This window comes from Symphalangus syndactylus, chromosome 3, assembly GCF_028878055.3.
Source record: "Symphalangus syndactylus isolate Jambi chromosome 3, NHGRI_mSymSyn1-v2.1_pri, whole genome shotgun sequence".
NCBI lineage: Eukaryota > Metazoa > Chordata > Mammalia > Primates > Hylobatidae > Symphalangus > Symphalangus syndactylus.
Genome location: NC_072425.2, coordinates 72,482,447 through 72,497,459, shown reverse-complemented (window position 1 = coordinate 72,497,459; position 15,013 = coordinate 72,482,447). Strand labels below are relative to the sequence as shown.

The 15,013-nt window shown below is 42.1% G+C and overlaps 1 protein-coding gene across 7 annotated transcripts in view; it reads left to right on the top strand.

Annotated features, from left to right (window-relative positions):
* C3H9orf85 (chromosome 3 C9orf85 homolog) overlaps window positions 1-15,013 on the top strand; it is a 73,062-nt gene that overhangs the window by 43,329 nt on the left and 14,720 nt on the right. The window contains exon 3 of one of the 7 annotated variants that reach the window (XM_055272268.2): window positions 3,565-3,800. The exons of 5 other annotated variants lie outside the window; for them this stretch is intronic. In XM_055272268.2, coding sequence (XP_055128243.1) covers window position 3,565 — 1 coding nt within the window. In that variant the 3' untranslated portion in view covers window positions 3,566-3,800. Of the gene's footprint in view, window positions 1-3,564; window positions 3,801-9,163; window positions 10,523-15,013 lie in introns of those variants that run through there. One more of the 7 variants, XM_063637012.1, reaches the window with a different exon arrangement.

Here is a 15,013-nt window from a genome sequence, read left to right as displayed (position 1 = left end):
AATTGGCATTCATTACTTACATTTGTTCATCAAGCAAGCACTCAAGGAAACCAGAATCTCCTTAAACTAGTTGTAATCACACTTTTGATAGGTTATGTTAAAAGAAAACTTAAGACAAATTAAATTTAACAGTTTAATTGAGCAAAGAATGATTGAAGAATCAGGCATCTCCCAGAACCAGAGTAGTTTCAGAGCAACTCTCAGGGCTGCCATGTGCTTCAATAACAGTTTTGGACAGAAAAAGGAAAGTGACCTTTTTCTGTCCAAAACTGTCCAAAGGTCACTTTCCTTTTTCTGTCCAAAACTGAAGCACATAAACAGCTGGATTGGTTACAGCTTGGCATTTGCCTTATTTGAACCTACTTTGAACAGTTGGCTGACTGTGGTTGGCCGAGACTTGGTTACTGTTACAATAGTAGGTTACAGTCAGTTGACACATCAAGTTATGTTACAGTTCAGTATATAGAGAGAAACCTTTAGGCCAAACTTAAAATATGTACCCAGGCAGCTTTAGGCCAAATTTAATTATCAGTAGATTCTATCTGTAGCCATCCAAGCTGTACTTGTTCTCAGTGCTTAGAAACTGAGCATACCACTCGCTAGGAGGTACCTGAGGAATAATGTATGCTATATGCAGTGATAAGTACAAAGTGAGTCCTTGATCTCCATGCAATCTGAATTTGTAGCATCTGAATGGAGACCTATGATTTAAATGGCTAATTTTTATAGTCCGTATGTTTTAAACACTTTGACTTGCCTCCATTTTGATATATTTGTAGTCAATGAAAAGGAAAAATAAATGGATACAAATCCATTTATTTTACAAATAAATACATTTGTAGTCAATGAAAAGGAAAAATAAATGGATTTTTTAGTGCATTACTATGAAAGAATTTTTGCATGTTTTTTCCTCTTTAAAGAATATGTTTATTTCAGGACATCTGAACATTATATGCCTTATTGTAGAATCTTCTAATAAAACAACTGTTTACATGCTAATAAGCATTGGGTATCACAATTGGTAATAGGAAGGGGAATGCAAAAGCTTTTTGTTTGTTTGTTTTTTGTTTTTTGAGACAGAATTTCGCTCTTATTGCCCAGGCCGGAGTGTAATGGCGCGATCTTGGCTCGCCACAACCTCCACCTCCCAGGTTCAACCGATTCTCCTGCCTCAGCCTCCCAAGTAGCTGGGATTACAGGCATGCACCACCACACTCAGCTAATTTTGTATTTTTAGTAGAGACAGGGTTTCTTCATGTTGGTCAGGCTGGTCTCAAAACTCCTGACCTCAGGTGATCTGCCCGCCTCAGCCTCCCAAAGTGCTGGAATTACTGGTGTGAACCACTGCACCTGGCCCACAAAAGCTTTATATTTTATAATACAGTTTGAGCGTCCCAAATTCCAAATCCAAAATGTCCTAAAATCTGAAACTTTTTGAGTGCCAACATAATGCTCAAAGGATATGTTTATAGGAGCATTTCAGATTTCAGATTTTTGGATTTGGAATGCTCAACTCTTAGTATTAGCAAATATTTCAAAACTTGGGGAAAAAAAATCTGAACACTTCTCATCCTAAATATTTTAGATAAGGGATTCTCAATCCATACTAGGGTCATAGCCAGAGAAGAGTCTTTGACTTGGTGATATTTTCTAAAGAGAAATAGCTAAAGAGAAATGAACAAAGTTAAGTGCCTTCCTGATAGAATATATGACAAGAAGAAACAGTATGGAATGTAAAAGATCTTGGTTAAAATTGAGTGTTTAATTTGTGTGTTTATTCCCTGAAGACTGACTTTTTTTTTTTTAAGTAGACACGGGGTTTCACCATGTTGGCCAGGCTGGTCTCGAACTCCTGACCTCTGCCCGCCTTGGCCTCCCAAAGTGCTGGGATTACAGTCATGAGCTACAGCACTGGCCAAGACTGACTTTCAATAGTTTTATGTTTACCACTTAAACTGACATAGCAATGTGATTATTTATCCAGTTGATAGATTTTCAAGCCCCTTCATATCCTGCCCCAAATTTCACCCATTATTTTTGTTATTAATTTAGGGTATCAGATTAAGTGGAAATAGAAGATGAAGTTCATATCAGTTGTATTCATTACATTTTAAAGATTTATTGGCTAAGAGAGAAGAATTGGTACTTTTAAGCATTGAGTTAAATTTTGCATCAAACTCCAGGTGAAATCTCAGTCAATTTCATTGAAATAAGTAATTATTAAATATCATATTACTCAGTGAAAAACTGATTACTTACTGCTGCAAAGAACATAATAAATTAGTAAGGAAAATTTGTTCTAAAATACAACAGGAAAAAGATATTAAATGATTAAAACTTCATTGTTAGCCTGTTCCTCTCTTTAGATGAGTGTGTACCTATGTGTAGTTTATTTGAAAAATCAGGTAAGTTTGTGATGGCAGAGGTTATTAAGATGAAGATAGTCAAAACATAAATGCTATTTTCCAGAATCCAAGCACAATTAAAAGGTAGTAAATACTTCAACAGTAGTCCAGGTCTTTTCTTTCTCCTTCCTCCCCATTCCTCATAAACACGGTAAAGATCTACTATAAATAGCTAAGAAAACCCCTGCAGTTGTGTATGTTTTTCCTGCCATGAGCCATGATACAGCATCACTTCCACAAATAAGGATTAGGAATGGCATTGCAGAGAATATGTCTTAGATCAATAAAATCCTTATTAGTAAGAATTGGGATGTAGAAGTAGCTTTGGTATTATTATAGAACCTTTACTGGTATTTTGGAAGTGCAGTCTTTGTACTATTTAAGGTCCGAATGATGTATCCTTTCTAGTGGAATTTTAAGTGTAAAAGGTTGAAACCAGAACACTTAAGAAGTCCCTTAAAACTAGAAATCATTCTATTGGTGGGAATTTTGAGAATTATTGCTGGAATTCTTCAGAGAATGTTCAGGAAGCTGGTGTTGTTTGGGGAAATAGGGTAAATGGAAAGGAAAAGATCCCAAGTACTTCAAACTGGCCTGTCTAAGGAGGTAATTGAAGGTAATTAAATATATATATATATATATATATATATATATATATATATATTTTTTTTTTTTTTTTTTTTTTTTTTTTTTTTTTTGAGATGGAGTTTTGCTCTTATTGCCCAGACTGGAGTGCAATGGCATGATCTCTCCTCACTGCAACCTCTGCCTCCCGGGTTCAAGCCATTCTCCCGCCTCAGCCCCCCAAGTAGCTGGGAATGCAGGCATGCGCCACCACGACCAGCTAATTTTGTATTTTTAGTAGAGACGGGGTTTCTACATGTTGGTCAGGCTGGTCTCGAACTCTTGACCTCAGGTGATCCGCCCGCCTCAGCCTCCCAAAGTGCTGGGATTACAGGCGTGAGCCACTGTGCCTGGCCGGTAATTAAAATATTTTACCCTCAAAATATATTTCTTTGACGTATTTTGAAATGGCTGCCACTTCACCATCCTGACAAAAGTGGCCTTGCAAAGCTGTCTTAAGTGGGGAAAATTTGTATCCATATAGAATCTCCATTAATGCAATCATACCCCCTCCCCTTTCTCTTTCTTTCCCCAGATCCAGGAGAGACTGAGAGCAGGACACCTTTAAAAGTCTCTCTGAGGGAGGCTCCTCTACATAACCAGGCCACTTTTGCTGGCCAAACCTCTTCCCTGCTCTGCTTTACCAGAATCTAAGCTGCCATTCTTTCTGTAACCTCAAGATATTCTAAGTTTCTGAAACTATTGAGAAGTTGGATCTTCATTCTGAAGGCTCCTGTGTATGCACATTAAGTAAATTTATAGCCTTTTCTCCTATTAGTCAATCCACCTCTTGTCAATTACTTTTAACAAAACTTTAAGGGGCCAAGGGCCAATGGCTGCCACATCATATATATTATATATTTTAACCCCAGAATTTGAGTTCAGAGTGGACAAAAAAGATATTTATTTTAAATTTAACATTTTCTTCTTATTTTTCTTTTTTGGGACAGTTTCGCTCTTATTGCCCAGGCTGGAGTATAATGGCACAATCTCGGCTCACCACAACCTCTGCCTCCCAGGTTCAAATGATTCTCCTGCCTCAGCCTCCCGAGTAGCTGGGATTACAGGCACGCACCACCATGCCCGGCTAATTTTGTATTTTTAGTAGAGACGGGGTTTCTCCATGTTGGTCAGGCTGGTCTCAAACTCCTGACCTCAGATGATCCGCCTGCCTTGGCCTCCCAAAGTGCTGGGATTACAGGCGTGAGCCACCGTGTCCGGCCACAGTTAACATTTTCAAACCTCTGGCACATATGTTGGATTCTAATAACAACCCTGTAGAGGTAGCAAGAACAGATAAGGAGGTGGCCTTAGAAAAAATAGGTGTCTTACCCTGTAAGCTAGTAAACAGTATATTCAAAACTAGCATCTAGATTTTTTAAAGTTTCATAATCTATTTCTGGCTTTTATTTTAATTTCACGTCCCTAACTAAGTAGAGTTTTCCATTATAGAACGAAAATAATACCTGTTAGAACACCTTGTCTTGTGTAACCAGGTCTGCTGTAACCTGCAAGAACCAAGAAGCTGGACTGGATGTGAAAGATAATTTACTATAATTCACGTGTTGTATTAAGAACAAAATTGTCTCTAGAAACAGTCCATGGTTATATTGGGGAATATTATTCCAATCAGAGCTCTTAATTTCTGAGCAAAAACAAGATTGTTAAAGATGACAGATAGGAAACTGGATTCAACTTGCAATTATTTTAAATAGCATCCTCAATGTACAAGACACTGTGTTGTATGTCAAAAGAAGATAGCAAATGAATCTGTGACACCCAGGAATTTACCATCTATTTGGAGAGAGACTCCACAGATAATTCTGGGCAGGTTGCAAAAAGTGCTAGGTGTGAGTAAAAGGAGAAAGAGATGCAGAGGACACAAGGTAAGGCTGCAGAAGAATAAAATGAAACCCAGAGAGACAGGTCTAGAAAAGACTTAAAGGTAGAAGAGTGGTATGAATAATGTTTGTAGGAAACCCTGTGAGGAGGGACCAGGGAATGGAGGGAAAATGAACAAGAATCCTGTTGACTTTCATGGACAATACAGATAATCCCGGGCTGTCTTAATATGTCCTGTTTTTTTGGTCCACATAAATTATCATTTCTTCATTCATTTGCTCTTGTTACTTTTTCTTTTTTCTCATTGCATAACTTTTGGTGATCCATGAACAGTAATCAAAGTTGCCTATCAAAAGGAGGTTTCAGTCTATTTTGAATATACATTAAATTAAAAGAAAACTAAACTTGGAAAGTTGGCTTATGGTCTGGATTTTAATTTTTAAAAACTGGGTTATTATTTTTGTTCTTTTATCAAACAAAAACAGTTACATTTTACAGGTCTTTTTTGTCTATTTTTGTTTTTTGAGACAGTCTGTCTCTGTCACCCAGGCTGGAGTGCAGTGGCGCGATCTCAGCTTACTGCAACCTCTGTCTCAGCCTCCTGAGTACCTGGGATTTCAGGCGCCCGCCACCATGCCTGGCTAATTTTTGTATTTTTAGTAGAGATGGGGTTTCATCATGTTGGCCAGGCTGGTCTCGAACTCCTAACCTCAAGCAATCTGCCACAAAGTGCTGGGATTACAGGCGTAAGCCACCACACCCGGCCATATTCTACATGTGTATCTGTTCCTTCATGTTCACCAGTGTGTGGCAATACACATTGGCCGTTTTTCAGTTCCAAATTCTTTTTTTTTTTTTTTTTTTTGAGACGGAGTTTTGCTCTTTTTGCCCAAGTTGGAGAAAAGTGACACAATCTCGGCTCACCACAACTTCTGCCTCCCGGGATCAAGTGATTCTCCTGCCTCAGCCTCCCGATTAGCTGGGATTACAGGCATGTGCCACCATGCCTGGCTATTTTTGTATTTTTAGTAGAGACGGGATTTCTCCATGTTGGTCAGGCTGGTCTCAAACTCCCGACCTCAGGTGATCCGCCCACCTCAGCCTCCCAGAGTGCTGGGATTTACAGGTGTGAGCCACCACGCCTGGCCTCCAGCATTTCTTTTTTTTTTTTTTTTTTTTTTTTTTTGAGACAGAGTCTCGCTCTGTCGCCCGGGCTGGAGTGCAGTGGCGCAATCTCGGCTCACTGCAAGCTCCGCCTCCCGGGTTCACGCCATTCTCCTGCCTCAGCCTCCGAGTAGCTGGGACTACAGGCGCCCGCCACCGCGCCCGGCTAATTTTTTGTATTTTTTTAGTAGAGACGGGGTTTCACCGTGGTCTCGATCTCCTGACCTCGTGATCCGCCCGCCTCGGCCTCCCAAAGTGCTGGGATTACAAGCGTGAGCCACCGCACCCGGCAAAAGAGAGGAGTTCTTTTTTTTTTTTTTTTTTTTGAGGCGGAGTCCTGCTCTGCCGCCCAGGCTGGAGTGCAGTGGCGCAATCTCGGCTCACTGCAAGCTCCGCCTCCCGGGTTCACGCCATTCTCCTGCCTCAGCCTCTCCGAGTAGCTGGGACTACAGGCGCCCGCCACCACGCCCGGCTGATTTTTTTATATTTTTAGTAGAGACAGGGTTTCACCGTGGTCTCGATCTCCTGACCTCGTGATCCGCCCGCCTCGGCCTCCCAAAGTGCTGGGATTACAAGCGTGAGCCACCGCGCCCGGCCAGCATTTCTTATAATAGGCTGAGGCTGTGAAGGTTAATTAGTGATTTGAAAATTGTGTCACCACGGCCAGGCGCAGTGGCTCACACCTGTTATCCCAGTACTTTGGGAGGCCAAGGCGGGTGGATCACGAGGTCAGAAGTTCGAGACCAGCCTGGCCAACATAAATGAAACCCTGTCTCTACTAAAAATACAAAAATCAGCCAGGCATGGTGGCATGCACCTGTAGTCCCAGCTACCCGGGAGGCTGAGGCAGGAGAATCACTTGAAGCTGGGAGTCAGAGGTTGTGGTGAGCTGAGATTGCACCACTGCACTCCAGCCTGGGCAACAAAGTGAGACTCCGCCTCAAAAAAAAAAAAAAAATTGTGTCACCACATTCCAAGAGTAGTAAAATGTCCGAGAGTGGAGTTTTAGTCATTGATAGCTCTTTGTATCACATTATAGTATAAAATAACTGTAAACTGTGGCTTTATTGTTGTTTGTTGCCAACCATGGTCTTACTGTCTTTAAAGGTGAAAGCAGTAGAGAGCTTTTATTACTTCCATCAATGCCTCTCCAGTTCATGAGGACTCCAGTTCATGCTTTGATTTAAAATTGTCTGCCCTAAAGTATTGAATAATTTTTATTTTTTATTTTTCATAAACTACACTTGGTCAGAGGTAAATATTTTGTACCCGTTATGAATTATTGGCTGTAAACCCAGTACTTTGGGAGGCCGAGGCTGGAGGATGCCTTGAGCCCAAAAGTGCTAGACCAACTTGGGCAACATAGTGAGACTCTGTCACTACAAAAAATAGAAAAAATTAGCTAGGCGTGATGACGTGCTCCTGTAGTTCCAGCTATTCTCGAGGCTGAGGTGTGAGGATTGCTTAAGCCTGGGAAGTTGAGGCTCCAATGAGCTGTGATTGCACTACTGTACTCCAGCCTGGGCGACAGAGTGAGACCCTGTCTCAAAAAATAAAATTAAGAATTATTGTAATCTACTTGTCTACTACATTAAGACAAGGTAGTATAGCCTCTTCATTTACTTTCAAACTTGTAATCTAGGGACACAAGGAAGTGAATTGTGTAATAAGTTCTTATACTCGAGATACTTAGAATTTGGGGATATTGTTTCCTTAAAAGCATTCTCTAAGTAGCATATGTTATCCCATAGTAAAGTGTTATGATCTTGCTGTGTTGAGTACAGAGGACTTAGAGCCATTGCAGGAAAATAGGACTTTATGAAACTTCAGCAATGTTGCGTTTCTGTTTTGTACACCAAGGGTGGAGTACTGTGGCTCACTGTTTACGAAAGTGCCTCGTCATCTCACATACATGAAAGTACAACAGGAGCTAAATTATGTTAAAGGTTAAAGTGTAATAACCAGGAAATGAAGGCAGTGCCAGAAGAGTTGTAATCACGTAAAGTCTGTTATTTCTAGCAAGTAGTAATCTATTTTATGTCAGTCCCAAAGGGAAACCCTAAGAAGATAGAGGGGAAATTTTACTTCCTTCAAACAGATTTTCCAGGTGTTGATAGGTTTAATCATACAATACAAAAAGTTGTGTTACTGGCTGGGTGCAGTGGCTCACGCTTGTAATCCTAGCACTTTGGGAGGCCGAGGCAGGTGGATCACTTGAGGTCAGGAGTTCGAGACCAGCCTGGCCAACATGGTGAAACCCTGTCTCTACTACAAATACAAAAATTAGCCAGGTGTAGTGGTGCGTGGCTATAATCCCAGCTGCTCGGGAGGCTGAGGCATGATAATCACTTGAACCCGGGAAGTGGAGGTTGCAGTGAGCTGAGACTGCGCCATTGCACTCCAGCATGGGGGACAAGAGTGAAACTGCATCTCACACAAAAAAAAGGTTGTGTTACTATGACAACAGTGTCATAAAAAAATCTTAAGCGTTTTTTGTTTTTTGACTGGGGTTGTGGAAGGGATGATACAGTGATTACTAGTATAATTTGATGCTACTGTTTTTGTTCATGCTAAGCTGCCAGGACTTTTAGTAGCCATTATAAAAAATCAGACTCAGAGAAGTTAAAGTGACTTTCAGAGATTACATTGTTACTGGGGGAGCCTTCCTTGCTCCCAGAGCTTCCAAGATGGTGGCAGGCCACTTCCAAGATGGCGGCGTGCTGTTTCCAAGATGGTGGTGAGAGGCGACAGCGTGCTGGCAGTCCTCACAGCCCTCACTCACTCTGGGCGCCTCCTCTGCCTGGGCTCCCACTTTGGCGGCACTTGAGGAGCCCCTCAGCCCACCGCTGCACTGTGGTAGCCCCTTTCTGGGCTGGTCAAGGCCGGAGCCGGCTCCCTCAGCTTGCAGGGAGGTGTGGAGGGAGAGGTGCGAGCAGGAACCGGGGCTGCGCGCAGCGCTTACGGGCCACTTGGAGTTCCAGGTGGGTGTGGGCTTGGGGGGCCCCCCACTCGGAGCAGCTGGCCAGCCCTGCTGGCCCCGGGCAATGAGGGGCTTAGCACTCAGGCCAGTGGCTGCAGAGGGTGTACTGGGTCCCCCAGCAGTGCCAGCCCACTGGCGCTGCGCTTGATTTCTCACCAGGCCTTAGCTGCCTTCCTGCGGGGCAGGGTTCGGAACCTGCAGCACGCCATGCCTGAGCCTCCCACCCCCTCTGTGGGCTCCTGTGTGGCCCCAGCCTCCCCGATGAGCACCACCCCCTGCTCCACAGCACCCAGTCCCATCGACCACCCAAGGGCTGAGGAGTGCGGGCACACAGCACAGGACTGGCAGGCAGCTCCACCTGCAGCCCCGGTGCAGGATCCACTGGGTGAAGCCAGCTGGGCTCCTGAGTCTGGTGGGACGTGGAGAACTTTTATGTCTAGCTCAGGGATTGTAAATACACGAGTCAGCACCTTGTGTCTAGCCAGGGTTTGTGAATGCACCAATCGACACTCTGTATCTAACTACTCTGGTGGGGCCTTGGAGAACTTTTGTGTGGATACTCTGTATCTAGCAAATCTGGTAGGGACGTGGAGAACCTTTGTCTAGCTCAGGGATTGTAAACACACCAATCAGTGCCCTGTCAAAACAGACCACTTGGCTCTACCAATCAGCAGGATGTGGGTGGGGCCAGAGAGGAGAACAAAAGCAGGCTGCCCGAGCCTGCAGTGGCAACCCGAGCCTGCAGTGGCAACCCGCTTGGGTGTCCTTCCACACTGTGGAAGCGTTGTTCTTTCGCTCTTTGCAATAAATCTTGCTACTGCTCACTCTTTGGGTCCACACTGCCTTTATGTGCTGTAACACCGCGAAGGTCTGCAGCTTCACTCCTGAAGCCAGCGAGACCACGAGCCCACCGGGAGGAACAAACAACTCCAGAGGCGCCGCCTTAAGAGCTGTAACACTCACCGCGAAGGTCTGCAGCTTCATTCCTGAGCCAGCGAGACCACAAACCCACCAGAAAGAAGAAACTCCGAGCACATCTGAACATCAGAAGTCACAAACTCCGGACACACCGCCTTTAAGAACTGTAACACTCACTGCAAGGGTCCGTGGCTTCATTCTTGAAGTCAGTGAAACCAAGAACCCACCAATGCCGGACACAGTGGCGAGCCTTGTGTTCTCTGACCTGGGGTTCTTGGCCTCACCGATTCCAAGGAATGGAATCTTGGGCCATGTGGTGAGTGTTATAGCTCTATTAGAAGCTGTGGGTCACAGAAGAGAACTGTGGAACCCAGTGACTAGTGTTCAGCTCTATTAGGATGAACCCGGGCACTTAGCCATGCAGTAACAATGGCAAGCCTTTAGTCCAGTCAGGAGCGGCAATGGGCGCCTGGCAAGATCAGGAGCACAGTGGACACCCTGCCGGATCCGGAGGGATGGAAGTCAGTGGCGGGTCTGCGATGGCAGCAAACAACAGTGGTGGACAATGAGTGAAAGCCCAGCTCGAGCGGTAACAAACACAGACCAGAAGAGAGTGCAGTTGCAAGATTTAATAGAGTGAAAACAGAGCTCCTATACAAAGGGAGGGGACCCAAAGAGGGTAGCCATTGCCGGCTTGAATGCCTGGGTTTATATCGCAATGATTGTCCCTCCCGCTGTGCTCTCAGGCAATAGATGATTGGCTATTTCTTTACCTCCTGTTTTTGCCTAATTAGCATTTTAGTGAGCTGTCTTTACTACCTGATTGGTCGGGTGTGAGCTAAGTTGCAAGCCCGACGTTTAAAGGTGGATGCGGTCACCTTCCCAGCTAGGCTTAGGGATTCTTAGCCTAGGAAATCCAGCTAGTCCTGTCTCTCAGTATGACAAGGACATGTCGAGGGTGGGCTAGAATCAAGGTCTCCAGTTTCCCAAACTAGTGTTCTTTTCCTACTATTTTATTGCCAGTGCTCAAGTGATCCACCTCAGCCTCTGAGTAGCTGGGACTACTACACTCTGGTAGGTGTTGTGCACCCCCACGCCTGGCTAATTTTGTTTTGTGTAGAGATGGGGTCTCTCTATGTTGCCAAGGCTGTTCTCTAACTCCTGGGCTCAAGCAATTCTCCTGCCTGGGCCTCCCAAGGTGCTGGGGTTACAGGCATGAACCACTGTGCCCACCCAATAGTAGTATTTTTAAGAAGTGTATTGTCTCCTTTATCAAGAAACATGTAAACAGTGGTGACCTGTGTTTTTATTTGACCATAGTTTCCACTAAAATGATTAGTTGTGGTATATGTATGGTCAGAATTGTTTGAGTGATTGTTTCTGGGAATTGTGTGTGTTAAAGTGAACTAAAGATAGCCTGATCAGGACTCCCTATTTCTGTATTTGAGTCCTCGTGGATGAACTGCAACCTAATTTAATAGGTAGACAAGATTGAAAACCTAAGTTTAACTAACAGGAGTATGTGCCTGTAACAATAGCTGAGGCTTGGCCAATCCCAGCAGCCATACTTCAACCATTCATACACTGCTGAGTGTTCAAACTGTGTTCAGATAAGGCAAATGCTAACCTGTAACCAATCCAGCTGTTTCTGTACCTCCCTTCCTATTTCTGTATTGCACTTTATTTTTTTTGTCTATAAATTTGTTCTGACCATGAGGCATGCCTGGAGTCTCTGAATCTGCTGTGATTCTGGGGGCTGCCTGATTCATGAATCATTCATTGCTCAATTAAACTCCTTTAAATGTAATTCAGCTGAATTTTTTCTTTTAACATGTGTATTCCATAAAGAAATGAAAAGAAGGCAAAACTATCATCATTTTGACATTTCTGAAGTTTTCTTAGCAATGGACTCATAAAATACAATATAGCCATTTTTTAGGGAAATTTGGAAAAATTTATATTTAGGAGAATTTAAAATTTTTCCTTACCATTGTAGGGAGGTTTGAATTTTTCCCCTGAAGCTTTGGTAATTTGAATCTATAAAAACAAACATAATACATAGATTAACAAGGGAAAAGGACGTACAAATTTTATCGTGTGCATACGTGTGCACAGGAGTCATGACTAAAAAAAAACGCAAAGGCAAGATGGTTAACGCTTTCGTATCTTGAGGTTACAGAAAGAATGGGGGGCTCAGATTGTGGCAAAGCAGGATATTGTGGAAAGACAGTTATGAGTGGGGGAGAAGAGGAGAAACCTGGGCAAAGGCAGTCTTGTTATGCAGATGAAACCTCACAGGTGGTAGCCCCGCAGGGCCTCTGGTAAATGTTTCTGTCAGACCTTTAAAGTTTTAGAGCTGAGTTGATCTTTCCTAGATCCAGACAAGGGCAGGCTTCAGAGAAAGCCTGTTTATATCCGTTGTTTACTTCACTTTATTTCCTCTGCAGATGCAGATCATCCTCACAAAAGACAGCTTTGCTGACTGTTTGTAAGATGTTCAAAATACTTAATAAGTTTTGTGCCAACCTCTGGCTTGTTTTTTCATTCTTTTAAGAGTGTGTTTTGAAGAGGAGACATTTTTTATTCTGAAGAGGGTCCATCTAACAAATTATCCTTTCTAGATCATGGTTTTGTTGTTGTAGATAAGATATCTTTGCCTAGCTGAGGGTCACAAATAGTTCTTCCTATGTTTTCTTCTAGAAGTTGTATAATTCTTGATTTTATATTTGAATTTATGTTCTATTTCTTGTTAATTTTAGGGATAGTCAGTTTTTCCAACATTGTTTGTTGAAAAGACTGTCTTTTCTCTATTCAGTTACCTTTCTACTATCTTGAAAATCAGTTGGTCATATATGTATGTGGGTCTGTTTCTGGTCTTTATTCCATTGATCTGTGTGTCTGTCCTTTCACCAGTACTACACTACCTTGATCACTACCTTGTGATAAGTCTTGAAATCACATAGTGAGAATTCTCCAACCTCATTTTTCATTTTCATAACTCTTTTGGCTGTTATAATTTCTTTGCTTTTTCTTATAAAAAGCAATTAATCATTGCTAGAAACATAAAAATACCGTTTATGTTTGTTTACTGACCCTATATATTGTGATTTTATTAAACTCACTGTTTATGTCCAGTACATTTTAAAAAATAGATTCATTGGTGTTTTCTATATAGACAATGATTTTTTCTTCTAAATGAAGACAGTTATTCTTTCCAATCTCTATGACCTTTTTTTTTTTTTGGCTGCTATTGCACTGCCTAGGACCTCCAATATCATGCTGAAAAGGAGTGATGAGAGCAGATATTCTTGCCCTGTTTCTGATCTTATGGGGGAGGTATTCAGTCTTTCATCATTAAGTAGGAAATTAGCTGTAGTTTCTTTGTAGTTATCTGTTTTTAGGTTGAGAATGTTTCCTTCAGTTCATAGTTTACTGAGAGTTGTTATAAACGGATGTTATATTTTTGTAAAGCTTTTTTCACATGTATTAACATCATCATATGGTTTTTCTTAGAACATTGCTTTAGTGAATTATATTTATTGGCTTTGAATATATTGAATTAGCCTTGTATTCCCAGGATAAATCCATTTGGTGCATATATATATATATATATATATATAGAGAGAGAGAGAGAGAGAGAGAGAGAGAGCACGCGTGCTAGAGAATGAGCATGCGAGACAGTGAGTAAGCGTGTGTGCAAGGTGTTTATATATTGCTGGATTTGATTTGCTAACATTTTGTCATGGATTTTTACATCTTTGTTCATTAGAAATACTCATCTGTCATTTTCTTCTTTGCTTTTTTTTTTGTCTTGATATTAGAGCCTTATCAAATGAGTTGAAAAATATTTCTTCCTGTTTGTTTTTCTGGAAGGATTTGTATATGATCAGTATTATTTCTTAAATATTTGATAGAATTTACCAGTAAAGCCATTTGGGCCTGGAGTTTTCCTTAAAAAAAAAAAAAATTAGGAGAGTTTTTTTAGAGTTATGATTAAATTTTTCTTTAATGGGTAGAGGAGTATTTATTTCTTTGGTGAGTTTTGATATTCTTTCTTTGCAAAAATTTGGCCATTTCTACAGAGTTGTTGGGCTTATATGCATAGAGTTAATACTAAAATTTTCCCATTATTCTTTGTTTTTTGAGACAGAGTCTTGCTTTGTCATTTGTTAGAAATAAATTTTCGGTGCCACAAAAGAAATAGCACTCAAACATAACTCAGCAAGGCAATTTTACTTCTATAGAAGGATGTGCCTCACGGATGGAGCAATGGCAAGAGTACACCTGAACAGAGGAGGGGAAGGGGTTCTTATCCCTGACGCAGGTAGCCTCTACTGCTGTGTCGTTCCCCTGTTGGCTAGGGTTGGACCACACAATCTAAGCTAATTCCGACTGGCTATTTTAAACAGAGCAGGGGTATGAGCCAGAGTGGCGGGGTGAGCAGTTTCGGCAAGAAAGACGGTTATGGAACAGGTGACTAAAGGTGACTCAGGTCAGAGCAGGTGACCAGGGCAACAGATGTGAACTACTGATTAGAACTGGCGGGAAGGTTGTTTACTGAAACTAGGGGCAAGGAGATGAAGAGAACAAGGAAGTTAAACTTTAAAATGGAGAACAAAGAACTGAACATACTGACATACTGATTCTTTGAAGAGAAACTTAGAACTCGCTGTATTTAGCACCCAGTCTGTAGTGCAGTGGCGCAATCTCGGCTCACTGCAACCTCTGCCTCCCAGGTTCAAGTCATTCTCCTGTCTCAGCCTCCCGAGTAGCTGGGATTACACCACCATGCCCAGCTAATTTTTTGTATTTTTAGTAGAGATGTGGTTTCACTATGTTGGCTGGGCTGGTCTTGATCTCCTGGCCTCAGGTGATCCACCTGCCTCAGCCTCCCAAAGTGCTGGGAGTACCAGCATGAGCCACTGCACCCAGCCTCCTATTATTCTTTCAATGTCTGTTAGATCTATAGTGCTGTACCATCTTTTATTCCTGATGTTTCAGTATATATGTTTATGAATTATATTGATCTTTTCAAAGAGCCTGCTTTTGGTTGCATTGATTTTATTTTTCTGTTTTCAAT